At 42.9% G+C, this 23,862-nt stretch overlaps 1 protein-coding gene across 1 annotated transcript; it reads left to right on the top strand.

Moving 5' to 3' along the window:
• The first annotated feature begins 912 nt into the window (after positions 1-912).
• RDH12 (retinol dehydrogenase 12) lies at positions 913-13,000 on the top strand. The gene is made up of 7 exons (XM_032180357.2): positions 913-1,278; positions 3,038-3,156; positions 3,667-3,822; positions 4,619-4,723; positions 5,544-5,753; positions 7,756-7,945; positions 12,312-13,000. The coding sequence occupies exons 1-7, from the start codon at positions 1,211-1,213 to the stop codon at positions 12,412-12,414; spliced, it is 951 nt and encodes a 316-aa protein (XP_032036248.1). The 5' UTR covers positions 913-1,210; the 3' UTR covers positions 12,415-13,000.
• The last annotated feature ends 10,862 nt before the right edge of the window (positions 13,001-23,862 follow it).

The following is a 23,862-nucleotide window of genomic DNA, read 5'->3' as shown; positions in this document are numbered from 1 at the left end:
TGAGTTGCTAGGATTACAGGCACGCACCACCACACCCAGCTAATTTTTTGTAGAGACAGGGTCTCACTAAGTTGCCTAAGCTGGGTCTTGAACTCCTGGCCTCAAGCGATCCCCCTACCTTGGGCTCTCTACCAGCATTTTCTTGTATTTCTCCTCATCTTCAATAGCATTCAACTGAAACATCACCCACGTTCATCATCTCTCCCTTTTCTACACCATGGCCTTGACTAAAGCAAGTGAGATAGCAAGGGAGATAGGAATCAGAACAGCTAACCATAACAGCTGACTCTTATACACTGTTTAGTATATGCCAGTTTTGTTTTCCACCAATGTAATAATTGCACACTTAAAACAAGTGGGGATATATATATATAATCACGCCCATTGTACAAGTGAGAAAACTGAGTTAACAGAGAGGTTTAGTAACTTGCCCAGGGCCATGGAGCTTTTAAATAGATTCAGTGCTAGAGTCCATGCACTTAAACACCATACCCTTTCCTTGTAATATGCATGTGTGTGTGTTAACTTCATTGAAGTATAATATAAAATGCAGAAAAGTGCACAAGTCGAAAGCATATGACTCAGCAGATTTTCACAAAGTGAGCACACCTGTGTACTAGCACCCAGCTGAAAGAGCAGAGCACTCTCAGCCCTCCAGGAGTTCCAGTCATCTCCCTCCCAGTCACTGCCCCTCCTCCCTAAGGTTAACAGCTCTTCTGACGTCTCTCTCCATTCTTTTGGGAGTTTCCTTCCCGTCCTATTTTAATCCACTCATATTTTAAGCATCATGGGGTTTGTGGCTAAAGTTAAAAATATTCTATATATTCCATCTTGCAGTAGAGGTGGCAGTGGTTGGGAGAACACATTTCCTAGAGAAGAGAAACAATTGAGGATGGAGGGTTTAGGGGGTACTTGCTTTAGTTTCCCCACATTCTCTTTGCCAGTAAACCTGAGTAAGCTTCTAACCTTGACTCCGTCCCCTCCCCACCAGGACTACATCTCCCAGCAGGCTGTGCTCTGACAGCTCTCGGATTTAAATAGGATTCTGGGCTCTGCTTGGAGTCAGGCTGCTGCTGAGCACCCAGGACGGAGAGGAGCAGAGAAGCAGCAGAAGCAGCCAAGAGCTGGAGCCAGACCAGGAACCTGAGTCAGAGCTGGGGTTGAAGCTGGAGCAGCAGCAAAAGCAACAGCAGCTACAGAAGTTGGAACGATGCTGGTCACCTTGGGACTGCTCACCTCCTTCTTCTCGTTCCTGTATATGGTAGCTCCATCCATCAGGTTTGTCTTAATTCAGCAACTTAAACAATTGTTTACAAAGACCTGCACTGGAAGCTGGTTCTCAGCTGCTGAAAGAAGAGAAAGGGAAGGAGGCTGACGGAGAGAAAGTCAGGGCAGGAAAAGCAGGAAGGAAGGGGGTGTTGTGGATACCATGGTGGAAAACCAGAAGGAAGCATCTGTGGCCAGGTAGAGGTGGGGCTGAGTTCTGACCCCACCTGAGCTCTGGGGAGAGTTCTACTGCCAGCGGAAGGCTGCATGGATGACTCTGTCAAGTAGCTCAACAAACACCTTAGGTGGGAGTCCTTGCTTTTTCATTTTATTCCTTTGGGTGTCTCTCAAGAACTCAGAGACTCTGTCCCTATTCAAGGTGGCCCTGCTGGCTTGTCACGCTGTTAAGTACCAGGTAGTAGTTTGGGAAAGAAACAAACTCTCTTCCCTTTGAGACTACCCTCAATTAATGTTTTGGGATGGCTCTTTTGCTGTGGGATTTCTAGAGGTGTCAAATAAATGTGTGTTCTGAGTGGAGAATTTTTTAATTTCTCTTTTTAAATTTTTACTCTGTCACCCCAGGGTGGAGTGCGTTGGTGTGATCATAGCTCACTGCAGCCTTGAACTCATAGGCTCAAGCAATTCTCCTGCCTCAGCCTCCCAAGTAGCTGGGAATATAGCCATGTGCCACAGCTACTTTTTAAGTTTTTTTGTGGAGATGGGAGTCTCACTATGTTGCCCAGGCTGGTCTCAAACTTCTGGGCTTAAGCGACCATCCCACGTTGGCCTCCCAAGATGTTGGGATTACAGGCATGAGCCACTGGGCTCAGCCTAAAAAATTTCTGATGATAAAGGAGGTTAAATGGACCTACCAAGGACAGTGTTATTCTAGGTTCTCCATAGAGATCTGCGTTCAAGTCCCACTTCTGCCACCACTATGTGACATGAACCTCCCTGAGCCTCAATTTTCTCTACTGTAATGTGGAACTAATACTGGAGAAGTTGAGAGGATTAAAATAAATTACATATGGAAAGTGCCTAGCCTAGTAATTGGCAGTCAGATGATGTGCAGGAAATGTTAGTTCTGCCCCTTTGTATTCTGTTTTAGGACCTGTGTAGTCAACTTCATGTAAAAGAGTGCTCTCTGCACAGAGGTCTGAACAAAGGAGGTTTTCTCTCTGTTTGCCATCGGCCAGAATGAAATCTCTAATACAATGGCTGAAAGCCTCGGAAATGACCCACTCCCTAAAACTGGAGAGGCAGCCTAAGATCCATACCTGTGTATGCCATCCCTCAGAGTGCTAAGAGCAGTACCTGTGTGTGCCACCTCCCACAGAGTGCTGTTCATCAGTTACTCATGATGACGGTTACTGAATATTGACTCCGCTAATGTTTATCATGCGTATGTTTTGAATGTAGGTTAGAGGGGAAAGCTTTCCTCTGGAGCCTCTAGAGATAAGAGCTAGATGTATTTATTATCTAACTAGGAAAGTCTCCATTGGCCCTGACTCCAGCATTTACTCTGTTTGCTAATATGATTATTTGTGGCTTCTGGGCAAGTGATCTTCCCACCTGAACTGATGAACAGGCGACTACCTTGCCCCATGGAAAAATGTTGTCCCATGAAGATTAGCTTTTACGAGTCTCCTGACTGCAACTTAAAGATACCCTTCTTTGAGGCTGGATAGCTTTTTTTTTTTTTTTTTTTTTAACGTATCTTAGTGTGAGCTAGTGAAGGATGGTACATGATGCTCGTTTCCCTTGCCGATAGGAAGTTCTTTGCTGGTGGAGTGTGTAGAACAAATGTGCAGCTTCCTGGGAAGGTAGTGGTGATCACTGGTGCCAACACAGGCATTGGCAAGGAGACGGCCAGAGAGCTCGCTAGCCGAGGTAAGTGTTTGCCCTTTAGTCTCCAAAGTGCCATGCCTCCCACCCTTCTTCCCACTGGGGCCTCTGTCCATATTTCTTTGTGTTTCCTCCTAGGCTTGGGGGCTCTGACTAGAAATTCAAGGAACCTGGGATTAAAGTCCAACTGTGACACCAACTTACACTGTGGCCTTCAATAAACTGTTTCTTCCCTATTCCCTCTCTATTAAATAAAATAAGGAAAACAATGATGTCTGTGTATAGCCAAGTCAGTTATTCTAAAAGGAGATACCAAGCGACATTAAATATCAGAATATAAAACCTGGGAACCAGGTTCCCAGACTGGGATTAAACTGACAGCAAGAAGACTGAACAGTACTACTATGAAAAGCCCGAAGTGGCAATATGTTCACTCTACCACTGAAGGATGGCTGGGAGAATGAATGCTCTGTCCACCAGTCCCAAGCTCACTTACTGTACCTCCTTTATAGCCTAGGATATGAACATACTGCTCTTTTTTTGTCTTGGACCCAGGAGCCCGAGTCTATATTGCCTGCAGAGATGTACTGAAGGGGGAGTCTGCTGCCAGTGAAATCCGAGTGGATACAAAGAACTCCCAGGTGCTGGTGCGGAAATTGGACCTATCCGACACCAAATCTATCCGAGCTTTTGCTGAGGGCTTTCTGGCAGGTGAGGTCCTGATGGGTAGGTAGAAAAGCAGGAAATTGGTTATGGGAGTGGCTGCTCCACCCTGGACCATCTATGGCCCTTACATCAGAACCATCATCCACCCCACTAGACAGGTTCTGCCACATGAACCAGCAGGACAGGGAATTGGCAAGAGGATGCTGGGTAGATAGACTGAGCAGGATCCTTATCGTCTTTTTGCCTCAGCAATGGGAATGTCGGAGGTGTCAGCTCCCTGTCTGGGCTTGCACCTTGGCATCAAGGTGTGGCCACAATGCCACTCTCTTCTTTCATCCTGAGAATCAACCTTCTGTGGCCATAGGCATGAGATGAAGTTGTGCTGCTGGCAAGTTCTTCTGGATCTTGGAAAATGACCAGCTTCTACCAAGGACTATGAAATCCATGAGGGACATCCTGGGACCATGTCTGGCTTGTGTTACCACTGGATTCCTAGTGCCCAGTAGAGTGCACCTGGCCCAGAGTCTGTAGTTAGTACACATTTGCTGAATAAATGAATGAACAATGTCCAGGAAGATATGAGTAACTAAAATTACTCATTAGAAACCCAGTGACAATGCTTATTGGATGTCACTGAGATAGGTCCAAATGAAGGATAGTTATTAACTGCTGAGGCAATACCTTGTTTTAAAAGGAAGGGGCAGAGCAAGTGACTCCTATCGAAATCTTACCCCAACAAAGACAACTAATGAACAAAGGGAAAGGGCAATTATGCAGGTCTGTGACAGGCAGCCAGGGGACTCCTTACTAACCATAGGATCTCTTTGGTTGTGCCCTATAGAGGAAAAGCAGCTCCATATTCTGATCAACAATGCGGGAGTAATGATGTGTCCATATTCCAAGACAGCTGATGGCTTTGAGACCCACTTGGGAGTCAACCACCTGGGTAAGTATCTTTGAGTGACTAAAAAATGAGGTATACCCACTATCTTTTCTTTAGGAAGATGGCACTGTGTAAATGTGGAGAATGTCCAGGGGCCTTCATAGAGCCTGGGAATTCCAATAGACTGGACCCATTGGCTTGTTGTTCACTGTACCTCTCCTGATCAGTCTAAAAAAGTGAGATCCTCTTACCCATACCATTAAGAAGCCCCAAATTTCAGGAAATACCAGGGAGAAGAATGTCATTCTTGGATGGGGCAGTGGCAGTACAAGGCTTGCCAGGCAGGGCCAGGCCTGGGGGTATGCAGGCATCTGGGCTTGGCTGGAGGGGTCACATCTACATGATGGCTAACCAAGCCATGGGTTGGTCCATGGAGGTAGGCAATCCTTGAGAACTTGAGGTACAAGGCAGGGTGGGGTTCAGCGTTCAAGGTGAAGACTTTAGGGAGGAGAGCATGGAACATGTTTTCTGATCCTAAGCAAATATTATCTTCCCTGACTGTTCTATCCTTCTGTCTATACACAAGTGTACCTGGGTCTCTAGTTATGCAATCATGGCCAGAATGGAAGCCAGCAGGTGGGTCAAGGGCAGAGGTACAAAGTAATATAAATTAAGTATGATTGCCTTGCTTTTAGTCTAGCTCTGGTTCTTGCTTTGAGGAATCCACAAACTCAGACCAAACTGACCATTAGAGTTACTCACGGTGTCAAAATTGGTTCACACCCAGAAGATAGTGAGCTAACACTGAAGTCCTCTCGGCTCCCACATGCTGAGCCTGGGCTGCCATTCCACCTTCAATCTCCCCTGCTGCCTCTCCTCACAGGCCACTTCCTCCTCACCTACCTGCTCCTGGAGCGGCTAAAGGTGTCTGCCCCTGCACGGGTGGTTAACGTGTCCTCGGTGGCTCACCACATGGGCAAGATTCCCTTCCACGACCTCCAGAGCGAGAGGCGCTACAGCAGGGGTTTTGCCTATTGCCACAGCAAGCTGGCCAATGTACTTTTTACTCGTGAGCTGGCCAAGAGGCTCCAAGGTAAGTCTGGAGAAACAGGAATAGCAAAAATGGTCCACAGACCAGATTAGAGGTCCACAGCAACTTGGGAAGTCAGGCTGTCAAACATGCACGTGTCAGTAATATCTCTGTGGACTAAGGAGAATGAAGTTATGAATGGAATAAAAACAGAATCCTTGCCCCCAGGGAGCTTAAAATCAAATAGGGGTTAAGAACCTCATAAAGTTACCTTGTATTTATCTTATCACATCTTATCTCTTATCTCATTTGATTTTCACAATAGCTTTTTGCAACAGGGAGGGGCTTTTTGTTTGTTTTTTGTTTGTTTTGTTTTGTTTTGTTTGAGACTTGAGTTTCGCTCTTGTCGCCCAGGCTGGAGTGCAGTAGTGTGATCTTGGCTCACTGCGAACTCTGCCTCCTGGGTTCAAGTGATTCTCCTGCATCAGCCTCTTGAGTAGCTGGGATTACAGGCACGCAATATCACGCCTGGCTAATTTTGTATTTTTAGAAGAGATGAACTTTCACCCTGTTGTCCAGGTTGGTCTCAAACTCCTTACCTCAGATGATCTGGCAGCAGAGGCCTTTTGTAACAGGTATTATTACTCCTAGTTTATAGAGCAGAACTGAGGTCCAAGGAAATGGCCAGCTAAAGAGTATACGGCAGGTGAGGGCATCAGAACTGGAATGTGGGTGCATGGCTTTAAACCCAGGGTGCTTCCTTTTGGGTGCCATTTGCTGAGGTCCACATGGTGATCTGAGCTACAGAGCTGCCACTGCCTGGACTCAGGGAGTTAGGGCTGGATTTCAGACCCCTGGGTCCAAGTTCTTGCTCTACCACATGCTAGCCCCATGTGGATGTGGATGTGCCCCTTTAACCTCCCCTGACTTCATCTTCTCAGCTGTAAAATCAGGTCAGGCCGGTTCTTATTCCTTAATGATTCTGTGCTCTCCTGGAGCATTGGGTGAGCTGCTGGCTCTGACATCTGCATATCTAGGGGCCCATTTGTTATAGTGAATAAACCAGAGTTTGGGAACAATGATCTTTACTTCCAGAATGCCTATGGTAGAAGAAGACGGTAATCATAAAAATAAACAATAACAATTACAATAATAATTGAGAGGTTTATGTGTGCCATGCACTACACATCTTAACTCATTTAATACTTGCAACATTCCTGTGAGGTGGGTGCTATTATTTTCCCCCACTCTAAATATGAAAAGACGGGCACTGACAGATTAAGGAATTTGCCCCAGGAAGGTTCCTAGCTGAGCCAAGATTCAAATGCAGACAGTCCATTCCATGTTTTTAACTTTACATCAGAGTTCAGACCTTGGCCCTGCACCCTGCCAGGTATTACCTTAGGCAATTTACTTAAACTTTCTGTGACTTAGTTTTCTTTGCTGTAAGTGGGCATTATAATATTCTATTTCACAAGCCTCTTTAAGAATTAAATGAAATAATACATTTAAAGCATGTTGTATAGCCCTTGCACATAATTGGTACTGAAAAATAGTGATGGCACCAGGGATATCTTGGGGGGGGATGTTAATCCCCCATAATCTGCATCACCATCCCTCAATCTACACCTCATAAAATGTGCTTGCCAGGCAAATGCAGCTCAAAATAAAGTCCTACCCACCACCTTCCAATCAGATCGCTACCCCTAAACTCCTCCTGTAGAAATGATAAAGATACCACTGTCAACAATTGATACTACTCACTACATGTTGTCATGTTTATTAGTAGTACTAAAGCCACAGTATAAAAACGACATTGAAATAGAAGGACCTTGAACCAGGCACTCCTTTTGGAACATAGAAGGCTGAGAAGGCTATAGATCTTACTGAAAGATCAATTCATTCCTGTTCAAATTCCTCTGCCTGGCCAGGAGTGGTACCTGCTGAATCCTGGGTTATGTTTCCTGAGTTCCTCCTTCTCACTTGTGTATTTTGCTGCAGGAGATAAGCTGTTTTCCTGGGCTCAGAATGTGTCCCTGATCTAATTGTGCCCGCTTTGTCCTAGGCACCGGGGTCACCACCTACGCAGTGCACCCAGGTGTCGTCCGCTCTGAGCTGGTCCGGCACTCCTCCCTGCTCTGCCTGCTCTGGCGGCTCTTCTCTCCCTTTGTCAAGACGGCACGGGAGGGGGCGCAGACCAGCCTGCACTGCGCCCTGGCTGAGGGCCTGGAGCCCCTGAGTGGCAAGTACTTCAGGTGTGTGAAGGCAGTGGGGTTCTCTCCACCACCTGTGTGCGTGGGAGGTGCCGGACTCGCTGGGCTGTGCATTCTGAGAAGCTGAGTTTGTGCCTGATGATGCAATCCACGTTTGGGTTGGGCCTGCAAACAGAATGCCGTTGCTTTGTTAAGGAAACTTACAGTACAAACTTACGTGTTGGGAAGAGTTGCTTTTCTGGCTCTATTTTATACCCGTGTGCCGCTTTTCCATGTAAACTTTGCAGCTTTCTGAAAGCTTTTAAAGAAGACTGTCGCTGTTGGTTATGCCATGGAGAAAATGTTAGCAGGCCCTCTGGATCCTTTTTCTCCTTCTTTAGGCTTTTGGCTCACTTGATTCATGAATTTTTTAATGCCAATTAACACAAAGTGCTAGGGGAATGTCCTCTCTCTTCGGTGTGAACTCTGTCCCTCAATGCTGCCAAGATTGGCACTATCCGTTGAAATATAGAAGTAGAAATTTTAGTGCTGAATCTTATCATGAACTCAATGAGCAACTAGAGTCTGGGAGTAAAGGGAAGCCCAGGGTGAAATCTCTTTCCCATTCCATGACAGAATCCAGCCCTGTCTGCTCTGTTGTCTCACTTTGTTCAAGGCTTTTCATCAGTGCAGTATTTATTCCGTGAAGCATTGGAAATAGTCTTACTGTCTGATGAGAGGGGAATGGATAAGTGATAATAGCCAATGTTGCTTGAGGTTTTTATAATGTGTTTGGTACTCAGAGTTCTGAGTGTGTAATGTGTATTAATTCTTATAATCATCACAACCCTGTGAGGCAGGTAATATTACCCCAAGTTTTCACATGAAACTGAGGCACAAGATAATTAAGAAACTTGCTCAAAGTCATATAGCTTATAAGTGGTAGATCTGGGATTTACGCCCTGGCAATCTGGCTCTAGAGCTGTGCCATTCAGTATGGTAGCCACTAGCCACGTGTTGCTATTGAGCACTTGAGATATGGCTAGTCCAGTTTGAGATGCACTGTAAGTGTACAGTGCATACCAGATTTTTGAAGACATACAGGTTGAGCATCACAAATCTGAAAATTCGGAGTCCGGAATATTTCAGTAAGCATTTCCTTTGAGTTGCATGTTGCTGCTAAAAATGTTTTGGATTTCAGAGTATTTCGGGTTTTAGATTTTTGGGGTTTGAGATGCTCAGCTGGTAAGTACAATGCAAATATTTCATAATTCAAATAAATGTAAAATCCTAAATACTTCTGATCCCAAGCATTTTTTTTTTTTTTTTGAGATGGATTTTCACTCTTGTCACTCAAGCCGCAGGGCAATGGCATGATCTTGGCTCACTGCAACTTCAGCCTCCTGGGTTCAAGCGATTCTCCTGGCTCAGCCTCCCGAGTAGCTAGGATTACAGGTGCCCGCCACCACACCTGACTAATTTTTGTATTTTTAGTCGAGATGGGCTTTCACCATGTTGGCCAGGCTGGTCTTGAACTCCTGACGTCAGGTGATCCACCTGCCTTGGCCTCCTAAAGTGCTGGGATTACAGGCGTGAGCCACCGCGCCCAGCCCCAAGCATTTCTGATAAGGGATGCTCAACCTATAGTATAAAAAAAGAAGTGTAAATTATCTCATTTTATATTTTTAAATGAGATAAAAGATATCTCATTTTTTATATTGACTGCATGCTAAAATGATTTTGCTATTTGTGGGTTAAATAAAGTACACATTTATTAACTCAATAAATTAATGTATAATTAAATGTTTCTAAATAAATTTCACCAATTTCTTTTACATTTTAAATGTAGCTGCTAGAAAATTCAAAATGACATATGTGGCTAACAATTGTGTTTCTCATCATATTTTTTTCTTTCTTTTTTTTTTTTTTGAGACATAGTCTCACTCTGTTGCCCAGGCTGGAGTGCAATGGCATGATCTTGGCTCACTGCAACCTCCACCTCCTGGGTTCAAGGGATCCTCCTGCCTCAGCCTCCCGAGTAGCTGGGATTACAGGTGCACGCCACCACGCCCAGCTAGTTTTTGTATTTCTAGTAGAGATGGAGTTTTGCCATGTTGACCAGGCTGGTCTTGAACTCCTGACCTCAAGTGATCTGCCCACCTCAGCCTCCCAAAGTGCTGGGATTACAGGTGTGAGCCACTGTACCTGGCCTTCCCATCATATTTCTATTGGACAGTTGCTACTCTAGAGTCTGAGAGTTTAACATTGCTGCCTTAAATATGTAATAAAATATACAGTCATTAAATATCATATTTTTATATAATATGTAATTAATAGAAAAATGTTAGTGATATAATGTTTTAAGGAAAAAACTGGAATACAAAACTATATGATTTTTTATACATAGAGAACAGTCTGGAGGGATACCCAGCCACTGGGCAGTAGTGGTTACTTCCAGGGAGTTTTACAGAGAGCCAAGCAGAGTGTGAAGGATGATTTTTATCTTTTTATTCTAGGTTTTTTTTATTATTTAAAAATTTTGCCAGGCGCAGTGGCTCATGCATGTAATCCCAGCACTTTGGGAGGCCGAGGTGGGTGGATCACTTGAGGTCAGGAGTTAGAGACCAGCCTGGTCAACATGGTGAAACCACATCTCTACTAAAAATACAAAAAATTAGCTGGTCATGGTGGTGGATGCCTGTAATCCCAGCCACTCAGGAGGCTGAGGCAGGAGAATCACTTGAACCTGGGAGGAGGAGGCTGCAGTAAGCCGAGATCATTCCACTGCACTCCAGCCTGGGCAACAGAATGAGACTCTGTCTCAAAAAAAAAAAAAAATTTAAGGCTGGGTGTGGCAGCTCATGCCTGTAGTCCCAGTATTTTGAGAGGCCAAGGCAGGAGGATTGCTTGAGCTCAGGAATTCCACACCAGCCTGGGCAACAAAGTGAGACCCCCATCTCTACTAAAAATCAAAAAATTAGCCCAGCATTGTGGTACATGCCTGTAGTCCCAGCTACTCGGGAGGCTAAGGTGGGAGGATGGCTTCAGCCTGGGAGGTCAAGGCTGCATGATAGTGCCACTGCACTCCAGCCTGGGTGACAAAGTGAGACCCTATCTCAAAAAAAAACAAAAATCCTCCTCAAACTAGATACAGTATGATCCTGGTTTTATGTAAGAGAGAAAGAGAGAGAGAGACTATATCTCTATTTATATCCAAACAAAGCAAAAAAAAGACTGTACGGAAAGCAACTAAATGATAGACTTTTCTTTTTTTTGAGATGGAGTTTCGCTTTTGTCACTCAGGCTGGAGTGCAGTGGCGTGATCTCCGCTCACTGCAACCTCTGCCTCCTGGGTGCAAGCCATTCTCCTGCCTCAGCCTCCCAAGTAGCTGGGATTACAGGCACCCACCACCACACCCAGCTAATTGTTTTTTGTATTTTTAGTAGAGGCAGGGTTTCACCATGTTGGCCAGGCTGGTCTTGAACTCCTCACCTCAGGTGATCCACCCACCTCAGCCTCCCAAAGTGCTGGGATTACAGGTGTGAGCCACCGTGCCCAGCCATGATAGGCTTTTCTTCTTTTATCAGCGCTGCATGTTCCGAATGTTTTACAGGACTTTTATAATTAGAAAAAAGGAACATTAACAACAAAAAACATGGGGGAGGGGGGAGGGATAGCATTAGGAGATATACCTAATGCTAAATGACAATGGGTGCAGCACACCAACATGGCACATGTATACATATGTAACAAACCTGCACGTTGTGCACATGTACCCTAAAACTTAAAGTATAATAATAATAAAATTAAAACAAAAACAAAAACAAAAAAAAACATGATGAGAACTGTGTTCTGCTCCCACCCCCTATCCCTCTAGTCCTCAGTGCCCCTGCTCATTCCAAAGCAAATCTGGAGGGCTTGGTCTGCAGTTCATGGTATGCAAGTGCATCTGTCCACAGAATTCAAGGGGCCTGTGAACTTGGATGGGAAAATAACTTCATCTTTAATTTAACCTCCAACTGAGATTTGGCATTTTCTTCAGTTATGAATGTAGGCACTGAACTGTAGTAGTAGTAGTGATACCTGTGACTTTGTCACCAGTAGAACAATAAATATTTTCATATCACATTGCAGTTGTTGCAGATATCCTAGAATGTCACTTCTGCTCGCCACTACTTTGAAATCCTTTGATTATTAGACCTGGTACTAGATCTTCTTATAGAATATATTAATAAATAAGCCTGTGTATTACTATATCACAAATTTGTTTTAAAAATATTTTTAGAGTGCATTTTATATAATTAGTTTCTTTGAGTCCGGCATATATTGTATTTTATACATTTAGAAACATTCTGAGAAAGGGACCATAAAGATTTCCAGACTGCTAATTCTCATTCCTGGAATTTACCATCTTTCTCTGCCCTCCAGTGACTGCAAGAGGACCTGGGTGTCTCCAAGGGCCCGAAATAACAAAACAGCTGAGCGCCTATGGAACGTCAGCTGTGAGCTTCTAGGAATCCGGTGGGAGTAGCTGGTGGAAGAGCTGCAGCTTTATCAGGCCCAATCCATGCCATAATGAACAGGGACCAAGGAGAAGGCCAACCCTAAAGGATTGTCCTCTTGGCCAGCTGGTGCTGCGAATCCTGCCTGCCCTGATCCTTTTGACCCTTCTGGGAATGTTTGCACACTTCACACTCTTGTGAGACTGGCTTATGGCATGAGTTGTGGACACCTACAGAGCGTTCTTCTCTAAGACCTGGAAAGTCAGCAACCCTCTGGGGGCAGCAGGACTGGGCAGATCCCATGCTGGGCGTGGGGGTGGCAGAAGAGCCTGAGAAATTGAGTCAGTTCCCTCATCAGCACCAGATGCTTAGCTGAGGCAAGAAGAGCATCATCACTGCCTATTTCTAGGGGCTATACACTCCAACTCTTGGTTGAGCTCTTTCTTTTTAAAAATATTTGCCACCACCCTGGAGTCTGGATCAACACACAAAGATCTTGGCTAACCCTGGCCTAGTTAGATTCCTTCCTTTCACCTGGACCTTCCCATTCAACCATGCAGATGGTTTCTTTTTGTAAAGAGTTCCCTTTACCTTTCAATTTTTAGAGAAAATAAAGACTGCATTCATCTTATTGTCTTATTTATTTTCTCAGGGCAGCAAGTGAGAGAAATGGAACAAATCAGGGAAACCAGCCTGCTAGTTTAGTGAGTAGCATTTCACCCTACCCAGCCACGGGAACTGGGGAATAGCAAGGGAGCAGGCCTAGGCCTAGAACTCAGGGCAAAGACAGCAGCTGGAATGTAAGATCCTCAGAGTGTATAGCTGCTGGGAGGAATCCACCTGAGTTACGCAGACAGAGAAAAAGCAGTTTCAGTGAGAATCTGGCACCCAAAAGGAAAGGATTTTACTCCCCTATGGCCTAACTGCCTTAGGAAATTTGAGTGCTGACGGAGATACTCTTCCCCTTGAGTTTTAGGAAAGGGGTGCTATTCTCTGCGTTATCCCCATCTCCTTCCTTCCTGAAGGAGGCTCCACTTGCAGAACGCATCATTTCCTGCCATCCTCAGCAAGGATCACAGCTTGGCTAGCTCACAGTGATACAGGGCTGGGAGTGGATACTCCTAACCACAATGCTGTACTGCCTCTCATTTAAAGACATTTTGTTAAATATCTGGCTAGAGAAAATATTTTAAATCTGAAAGTTTCCATCATATCCCAAATTATTAGATGCACTTACAACCAACAGCAAATGACACCAAATATCGGGAAGCTGAGCAGCAAAGAATGCAAAAGAAAACAATGATAGGCATGGGTATTGATGCGACATGTTGTTGGCATTTTCAGAATATTAAGCCATAGTTGTTCCCCTCGTTCAGATTCCAGACTCCATCATTTCTCGTGGTGTTCAGGTGCTTCCACAAGACACAGCCTCCCTCAGCACTACTCCTTCAGAATCGCCTCGTGCTCAGGCTACATCTCACCTCTCTGTAGTGTCTCGCCCAAGACCAAAAGGACCATCTAGTCTGCTCAGCCTGGGCAAGGAACATGTGCCAGTCTTGGCCTCTTGTCATGTTTCCAGAAAAGACTTGCCCCAAGTTAACATCTGAGCAAGTGAAAGGCCTTGACTTTGCACAAACAGTGCTGGGGGATTGGTGGCTGAGACACCGTTCTACCTTCCCATCTTGGCTCCCTGAATTCCCCTGCAACCATCAGGGCTGTTTTTCTGCTTTTGACTTGTGCTTGGATATGGATATGGCTTCCTGCCTTGGCAGAGTGCCCCTTAACACACAGGAAACAAGATCCTGGATGAGAAGGGCTCAGGGATTTCAGTTGTTCCAGATTTCCCTCCTAGGTGCTTCTCTAACTGCTCCAGCTCCACTGCCTTCACTATTCCTGGCTTCTCTTAGCCTCTGACATCCTTAGGTAATCTAGCCTGGGGTAGAAAATCTTTTTCTTTTAGCTCAGCTGAGACTGTCCTAATTTCCTAAAAATAACACTTCAATGGGAAACTAAAGGAAAAGGAAATCAGAGAGACATATGAAACTCAAGAAACAAACAGTTTCAGAGCACCGATTTCCTAGGTGGTGACTAGCTGCCACAGATTCCCTTGGTTGGCACTTGGCCCTTGTCCAACTCAACTTCGTATACAATGTCGCCATGCGTCCCAAGCCCAGGAGGATATACCTTGTGTATTTGGTCTCTTTTAGTTATAAGATGGACACTCAGTTTGAGCAAGCTTAAGTCCCAAACCATGGAATATTTTGCTCATAAACTCAAGGAAGGGTTGAAACTGGAAAGTGGGAGTGGGCAGAGATGTATCTTAGAAATAACTAGAACTCAAGCGCTGAGCAACACCAGACTCCTCTCCTTCTACCATTGAAGAGTTCCTGCATTTCCTATTTTTAGAATTTAAAAAATTGTAGGTTTGGCTTGGGTCAAATGCTCACTGTGAAGCATTCAACTGTAGTTGGGTATTGGGTATTGAAATGCCTATCCTACGGCTATCGTATTCTCATATATGCTATATTGATATCGCTATCATATTCTCATATTGTAGAAGAGGCATTTCAAGTCAGTCAGAAAAACATAGACAATGTCATAAGTGGTGCTGGACAAATAACTATCCAAATGAAACATAAAGTTAGATTCTTTGCCTTGCATCATTCATATAAATGAGTACTATGTGGATTAAAAGGCAAAAAAAGTTGTGAAAGTATTAGAAAAAATATAGAAGAATATCTTTGTGCCCTCGGAAGAGGGATAGCATTCTGAAGACATGAAAAGCAAAAAGCATATGGGAAAAGAGGAATACATCTAAAAAGCATACCTCAAATAAAGTTCAAAGTCAAGTGATAATGGTGAACATGTTTGAAATGGTTTTAGGTTAGGTATTCTAGAAAATGGACTTTGAGATACAGACATTTGCACACAGCAAATTTATTAGGAGGACTGTTAGGATTGGTATCTATAGGGGAGTGAGAGAAGCGGGACAGGGCAGAGGGTGAAGTTGATCTGTGATGCAGTCACACTAAAGGATTAGGTGATCCTGTTCCACAGGGAGCCCTGGAGCTGAGCTGTCTTGAATTGAGGAAAAGAGGTTGGTCTTTAAACACCCGAAGTGACAAGTAATTGGGTGTGGGCAGCTTCCAGGGAGGGGGCATGACCTGGGTGAGGGCAAGTTCTAGATAAAAACTCAGCTGAGAGTTGGCAGCTGTGTACATTTCCAGCATCTGGGAGAATGAGTGCTTCATTTCTTTTTCTTTTCTTTTTTTTTTTCGGTAGAGACAGGGTCTCTCTCTGTTGCTCATGCTGGCCTTGAATTCCTGGGCTCAAGCAATCTTCCTGTCTTGGCCTCTCAAAGTGCTGGGATTACAAGCATGAGCCACTATGCCTAGCTGTATGCTTCATTTCTAAAGGGAGTATATTAGTCCATTCTCACACTGCTATAAAGATCCTACCCAAGACTGGGTAATTTATAAAGAAGAGAGGTTTAATTGACTCATACTTCCACATGGCAGGGGAGGCCTCAGGAAACTTACAATCATGGCGGAAGGTGAAAGGGAAGCAAGGCACATCTTCATAAGGTGGCAGGAGAGAGTGAGAGAGTGCAGGGAAAACTGCCACTTTTAAAACCATCAGGTCTCATGAGAACTCTCTCACTATCACGAGAAGACAATGGGGGAAACCACCCCCATGATTCAATCACCTCCCACCAGGTCCCTCCCTCAACACATGGGGATTACAATTTGACATGAGATTTGGGTGGGGACACAGAACCAAACCATAGGAGGGAATCTGGGTGGTGCACCACATCATCTGCTGCAGATGTATATGTATATATGACCTATCTTATATTTATGTAGACAATATGTATCACACAAAAGAGTCATACCCTTATTTTTATTCATTTTTCTTTGTACTTGGGGTCTCGCTTTATTGCCCAGGCTGATCTCAAACTCCTGGACTCAAGTGATCCTCCCACCTTGGCCTCTCAAAGTGCTGGGATTACAGGTGTGAGCCACCACTCTCAACCTATTATCATATAAAGAACTTCTACTTCTCTATAAGAACAAGACACAGAACCCAACAGAGAACTTTACAAAAGTTATAAATAGGAAATTTTCAGAAGAAATGCAAATGACCAATGTACCTAAGTCAAGATATTTAACCTGACCAGTGATCAGAGAACTGCAAATTAAAACAAGATATCATTATACCATTTTAAACCATCGGATTGTCAAAAATTTGAAAGCTTAGCAAATATTGGCAAAAATATAGAAAAATAGATATTTTTATACACTGCTGCTATGGATGGAAGAAATGGTGAAGCCATTTCTACCAGCAATTCAGCTTCTTAATATCTGCAGTAACATTAGCCTATATATGTAAAGAGGAGGCATTGTTCATATTAGCAAAAAAATGGAAATAGCCTAAAAGTCCATCAGTTGGCAAAAAACTAATCTCTGGTATGATTATACAATCTGACATGATTATATAATAATTATATACTAATATATATACTAATATACTTATAAATATATACTTATAAAAATATACTTATATACTTTTAAATAATTATATACTAATCTCTGTATGATTATACAATGAAATAATTATTTTGGAGTAGTTATTCCAAAAATCATTATATTTAAAAAATAATTATACACGTATATACTTGGATAAATCACACTGAATTTCAGAATGATGCGTTCTGTGTAGTAAGACTTATATTTTGAAATTACACACATGTAATATATATTTTCTATGAGTGCATATATAGGTATGTAAAAGCACAGAAAAAGATATAAAACAATATAATGAATGTGTAAGAGAGGTTATCCTGGGGAAGGATTAATGGGAAATGATTTATCAATTTTTTAAAAGCAGAATATTCTTATATCTTACTTGAAAATTAAACATTCATAACCTCAGCAGACACTGTTAGCTGTCACCCAGTAGTCATTCCCTACTCTAACTTTGTTCCAGTGTCTACCTCTGCTTTCTGTGAATGATTAACTGATCGTAGTTGTTCTCAACTCTGGCTGTGTATTTTTAAATATTTAAGATGCCAAAGCCCAGGCCTCACCACAGAGATCCATATTTAATTGTTCTCGCCTTGGGAAAATGTTTTTGAAAGCAACCCAGGTGGTCCCGATGGGCTGCCGGGGCTGTGAACCACTGGCCCAAGGCAACCGTGCAGATCATATTCTCTTGCAAGTGACAGTGATGGAAAAGTCATGTGGCTCAATCATGGCCGGTGGGATGTGGAAGGAGCCTCTTCGGTAGCTTCTAGGAAAGGCTTCCTCATTGGTTAAAACATGAGGCACAGGAAGAAATTTTCTGTCTCGTGTTGGATGCTGTCATGGCTAAACGTGACACCTGAATCTGCCGCAATCATCTTGAGACCATGAGTGAAGCTGGCTGGCCCAAAAACTAGCTCACATGCCGAGGGTGGTGAAAGGAGAGATAGAGAGAATCTGGGTTGCTGATGACGTGGTGGTGAGTCACTGAATTAACCAAGACTGGAGCTGCGCTCCCTTGGGACTTCTTGTTACACAACATAATAAATTGACCTTATTAAGTCTGTGTCCTACTGATGCTATCGTATTATGTTGAACCCTATAAAGTTGCTGACATTCTACCATTTTTAAGCTACTTTTAATTTTTTTTTTTTTACTTTTTTTTCTTACCATTACTGCTAGTCCAAGGCAGATATCTTCCTGACCTACTTTTATCACCCTCAATTTCCTCATCTGCCAAGTGAATATTTGACAACTTTTTCATTACATTTTTCTCCACCCCCAAGTCCTGTCATCTTCCATTGATTTCTGAATATGACAGATATCCATGGAGAAAACTGACCTAATATCCTAGCACAGAGAATCCTAATAGTCCTGGCACACCCTCACAGGAGTTCACCCAAGTTTTAACCTATATGTACAATCTATTTTTTCTACATATGGATATATAATCTATATTAGTCAAAATGATCAGCTAAGAAAATCTCAGGAGATGAGGCACAACTTGCTCTGATAGGAGGAGATTAATTGCTGTAACAAACAATGTTAACTTTGGTGGTACAATATAATAAAAGTTTATTTCTCGCTCATGTCACATTCCAATGCAGGAATGGGGGTGGGAGGGTGGTTCTGCTCCCCATGGCCGAGAAAAAAATCAATGGTTCCATTATTTCCCAGGGCCTCAGTGTTCTCTATTGGATCCCCTCTATCTAGCTGCCAGATGATGCAAAAGAGTGCATCCAGCTATATCCAGCTATTCCATTTCTTGGCCAGGGATGTACAGTAATAAAAGCCCATAAAATTTGTTTTTCCTGTTTTCATCTTAATAAAATCACTATGTTGTTACAGTCATCTAATAATTTATGTTCCAATGACAGCAGTTACTTAAAGGATTAAACCAATATAATTGTATTGAAAGTATACACAATTTAATATATTCTAATAAAAATGGAAATCAAAGAAATGCAAAAATAAAAATTATTTTAAAAATGTTTTAGGTTATTTTTCTTTTAAAATATTTAAATCATTTATTATAATTAAAAGACAAATTATAATTTTGAGTATTAACATTTTAAATCCAAATTATTTAAATAATGTGGAATATTTTTATTTTTTGAAAATTAGTTAATTCTATGATTTTTGTAAAATAAAACAATTCACAATTCTGAAGTTCATTGTCCAATTAGTTGCTAATGTAAACAATGGATATCGTACTTCATGCATGTTTCCTTTACACCTACACGCCTACCAATTTAAAAGTGCCAGGCGCTGTGGCTCATGCCTGTAATCCCAGCACTTTGGGAGGCCAAGGCGGGTGGATCACGGGATCAGGAGTTCGAGACCAGCCTGGCCAAGATGGTGAAACCCCTATCTCTACTAAAAATCGAAAAATTAGCCAGGCACAGTGGCAGGCGTCTGTAATCCCAGCTATTTGGGAGGCTGAGGCAGGAGAATCATTTGAACCTAGCGGGGCAGAAGTTGTAGTGAGCCGAGATTGCACCACTGCACTCCAGCCTGGGTGACAGAGTAAGACTCCGTCTCAAAAAAAAAAAAAAAAAAGTAATATGAATTGTTTAATATTGCAAATTTTTAAAGACTTCATAGACAAGTGTTGCAAACACACATTGGAATATGAAGGACAAGAATATAGACCCTTCGACTACTGAAAATGATACCTGTTTTAATGCAAGCATTTATTATACTCATGCTGGGGAAGAATTTGACAAGTTAATGAATTTGTCTTTTCTCTTCCCCAGCTGCTTCCTTTATTCCAATCCTCCCTATGCTCAGAAGCAGAAGCACAATCTGCACACCTTCAAAGCCTTTGGATGCAGTTAAGAAGAGTTTTCCTGGCACCTAAACAGTGTTAATCATGAGAGTAAATGTTTAGGGTATCAGGTTGTGTTATGTCAGCACTGAGTTCCAGAGCCTCATGTATTTGTAAATACACTTATTATTTTCATGTGCATTCTGGTGAAATATAAGGCTTTTAAAGTGGCTGGCCAAGGGAAGGAGCCCTTCTTGCCTGGATCTAAGGGCAATACTATTCATATAGTTCATATTCATGCAGTCCTCACATGTCCACTGGGAGCCTAACCCTAGGAATTCTCAGAGAAGAGGGACCTTTGACGTGCCAGATAGAAATATGGTAGATGCCAGACCCTAACTAGCATCTACCACAGACGTTTAATGTCAATCTGGCATAAAAGATCAAGTGTTTATTGAACATATGAGAATTTTGCCTTATAAAGTATCTGAGAAAGTATGATTAAACAGTAAATAACTCATCTCAAATAACAACATGGTACTGAAGGAAGACCAAGTGAACGGTGTGATAACTGTGATACACATGGGTTGCCCAAAGCACTACTATTTGAAAACGTGACACATATTCACTCAGACTCAGTTCCCTGACCTTCTCCTAATCACTGACTCCTAATCACTGCCTTCTACCCTTCTTCAGTCCTCAATTCCCATGACAAAGACTACACCTGGACATCTTGCCATCACATGAACTTTCTGCTCTCCAGATAACTTTTAACATCCCACTCTAGCCACAACCTCCTACTTCTCCAACTTTCTTCCTTGCTGATTCACTTGCCCCATCATCATCCCTGTCTAGTGAACGACAAGCACCCACGGAGCGGTCCATCTCTCTGATTTCTATACACCAAGAGTATGGCTGGAGAAAATCACTCAGTCTCACAGATTGGAGCTTCCATGAATCACTGGTCACCAACATCAACTGAGGTTTCCATTATGCTAAGTGAAATAAACCAGACACAAAAGGACAAATACTGTATGATTCCACTTGCCTGAGGTACCTAGAGTAGTCAAATTCACAGACAAAAAGTATAGTAGAGGTTACCAGGGGCTGTGAGGAGGGGTAAATGGGGAATTAGTGTTCAATGGGTGCCGAGTTTCAGTTGGAGGAAGAAAAAGTTCTGGAGATGGATGGTGGTGATGGTTGCACAACAATGCAAATGTACTTAAGGCCACTGAAGTGTACACTTAAAAGTGGTTAAAATGGTAAATTTTATGTCATGTATATTTTAGCACAATAAAAACTATCAAGTCTTTCAAGGATCCTAGGCTCTGTATCTGCTTAGATTCTCCATACCTCAATATTATAGAGAAGTCTTTTGATTCTTCTAGAATTATTATTTGTTCACATGGAGTTGGTAGAAGGTGCAACTCTAGAATGAATGTTTGAGATGAAGAGGCTTCTGCAACAGTCAGGGGAGGAGGTGATAATGATCTGAACTACAGTGATGAAGTAGAAGGGACAGGGTCTTCTGGCTGGGAAAGTAGGATGATAGGATTTGGCTTTGGACATAGCTTGGACATAGCTTGATGCATGGCAGGTACTTGAATGTTTTCAAATGAGGAGGTGGGGGAAAAAACAGTCAGCACAGAGTTCCTTCCTTTCTTTTTCTTTTTTTCTTTCTTTCTTTCTTTCTTTTTTTTTTTTTGTTTCAGGGTCTTACTCTGTCTCCCAGGCTGGAATGCAGTGGCATAATCTTGGATCACGGCAGCCTCTAACTCCTGGGCTCAAGCGATCCTCCCACCTCAGCCTCCCGAGTAGCTGGTACTACAGGTGCCCACCACTATGCCTGGCTAATTTTCTTATTTTTTGTAGTGAGGGTCTCATTATGTTGGCCAGGCTGGTCTCGAACTCCTGGGCTCAAGTGATCCTTCCACCTCAGCCTTCCAAAGTGTTGGGTTACAGGCATGAGCCACTGTGCCTGGCCGGCACAGAGGTTTCTAACCAGGCAGCATGCACAATAATAATAATAACGCTCCTTAATACTATAGATTAACAGCTGGGTGCAGTGGCTCACACCTGTAATCCCAGCACCTTGGGAGGCCAAGGTGGGCTGATTGCTTGAGCTCAGGAGTTTGAGACCAGCCTGAGCAACATGGCGAACAAACCCTATCTCCACAAAAAATATAAAAAGTAGCCCGGCCTTGTGATGTACACCTGTAGCCTCAGCTACTCAGGAGGCTGAGGTGGGAGGATGGCTTGAGCCCAGGAGGCAGAAGTTGCAGTGAGCTGTGATCACACCACTGTACTCCAGCCTGAGTGACAGAGCCAGACCTGGTCTCAGGAAAATAATAAAATAAAATAAAATAAAATAAAATAAAATAAAATAAAACAAAACTATATATTCACTAAAGAAGGAAGTTCAGGTTTGTGGGTAGAATTGAATGCATTCCATTTTGGACATGCTAATATTTTTAGGTGCATGTCAGCCTTGTGGTGAGTTCCAGGAGGTAGTCAAAAGGCAGATCTGGTGTGGGAAAGAGTTAAGAGGGGCAGTCAAGATGACTGCTGAAGCTAAGGGATTGTATGGGAGGGTATGAGTGTCAAGAGGGAATGGCTAGAACCTTGAGGAATTTGTCTTTAAGTGGGATGAAGAGAAAGCATAGGCAGAGAAGCGAATAATCTGTACAGGAGATGGCACTCGATGCGGGACTGAGGTAAGAGGTTTGACAATGGGAGACTAGAGGGTAGGGTAGAGGAGGTGCTGAAGGCAGGGATCCAAGCAGAAATAACAACATGCAGAATTAGCGAGCAGGAAAGCATTCCACCAAAGAAGCCATTCAGTGACCAGATATTGAATGAATTTGTTGTGGAAGAACTGAAAATTTCAGGGATAGGTCAGTCAACATTATCACTGTGGAAGAAGAGATGAAGGCCAGGAAAAGGCCATTTCCTCTAGGGTTACTGTGACTATCAATATTTGGTTGCTTGGGTATTCAAAGGGTCTAATAGCCTTTGATCTACTTTGCTTAAGCTCCAGCCAAAGATATCTGGTAACCTTGGAGTGTCTCGGGTTTCTAAACATAGCAGTCATCTATCCTAGGTTTAGAGTGGGTGTTCCAACTTTCTCTGTTGTGACATATCTTTGTGCTACGTCCACTACCAGGTGGTTTTCAGGTCTACTTTAATCATTACTGTTGTTTGTTTTTAGAGCTTTTTTAATTTTTAGATTTATTTATTATTTAAGCTCCGAGATACATGTGCAGAACGTGCAGGTTTGTTACACAGGTATACATGTGCCATGGTGCTCTGCTGCACCTATCAACCCGTCAACTAGGTTTTAAGTCCTGCATGAATTAGGTATTTGTCCTAATGCTCTCCCTTCTCTTTCCCACCACCCCATGACAGGCCCCAGTGTGTGATGTTCCCCTCCCTGTCTCCATGTGTTATCATTGTTCAACTTCCACTTATGAGTGAGAACATGTGATGTTTCGTTTTCTGTTCCTGTGTTAGTTGGCTGAGAATGATGGCTTCCAGCTTCATCCATGTCCCTGCAAAGGACATGAACTCATTCTTTTTTATGGCTGCATAGTATTCCATGGTATATATGTGCCACATTTTCTTTATCCATTCTATCACTGATGGGCATTTGGGTTGGTTCCAAGTCTTTGCTATTATAAATAATGCTGCGATAAATATACGTGTGCATGTCTCTTTATAGTAGAATGATTCATAATCCTTTGGGTATATACCCAGTAATGAGATTGCTGGGTCAAATGGTATTTCTGGTTCTAGGTCCTTAAGGAATTGCCACACTGTCTTCCACAATGGTTGAACTAATTTACACTCCCACCAACAGTGTAAAACCCTTCCTATTTCTCCACAGCCTCGCCAGCATCTGTTGTTTCCTGGCTTTTTAATAATTGCCATTCTAATTGGTGTGAGATGGCATCTCATTGTGGTTTTGATTTGCATTTCTCTAATGACCAGTGATGATGCACTTTTTTCATGTTTGTTGGCTGCATAAATGTCTTCTTTTGAGAAGTATCTGTTCATATCCTTTGCCCACTTTTTGATGGGATTGTTTTTTCCTTGTAAATTTATTTAAGTTCCTTGTAGATTCTGGATATTAGACCTTTGTCAGATGGATAGATTAAAAAAAATTTCTCCCATTCTGTAGGTTGCCTGTTCAC

The sequence above is a fragment of the Hylobates moloch genome, unplaced genomic scaffold, assembly GCF_009828535.3.
Source record: "Hylobates moloch isolate HMO894 unplaced genomic scaffold, HMol_V3 SCAFFOLD_16, whole genome shotgun sequence".
Lineage (NCBI taxonomy): Eukaryota > Metazoa > Chordata > Mammalia > Primates > Hylobatidae > Hylobates > Hylobates moloch.
The sequence above is the reverse complement of the archived record's forward strand: the minus strand, read 5'-3'. Positions and strand labels throughout refer to the sequence as shown.

What these genes read in the sequence shown, in the direction of transcription:
- RDH12 (XM_032180357.2), top strand. Translation starts at nt 1,211, where the DNA reads ATGCTGGTCACCTTGGGACTGCTCACCTCCTTCTTCTCGTTCCTGTAT. An exon ending in ATGGTAGCTCCATCCATCAG is followed by an intron (nt 1,279 to 3,037) that starts GTTTGTCTTAAT and finishes CCTTGCCGATAG; the next exon opens with GAAGTTCTTTGCTGGTGGAG. An exon ending in TGCTGAGGGCTTTCTGGCAG is followed by an intron (nt 3,823 to 4,618) that starts GTGAGGTCCTGA and finishes TGTGCCCTATAG; the next exon opens with AGGAAAAGCAGCTCCATATT.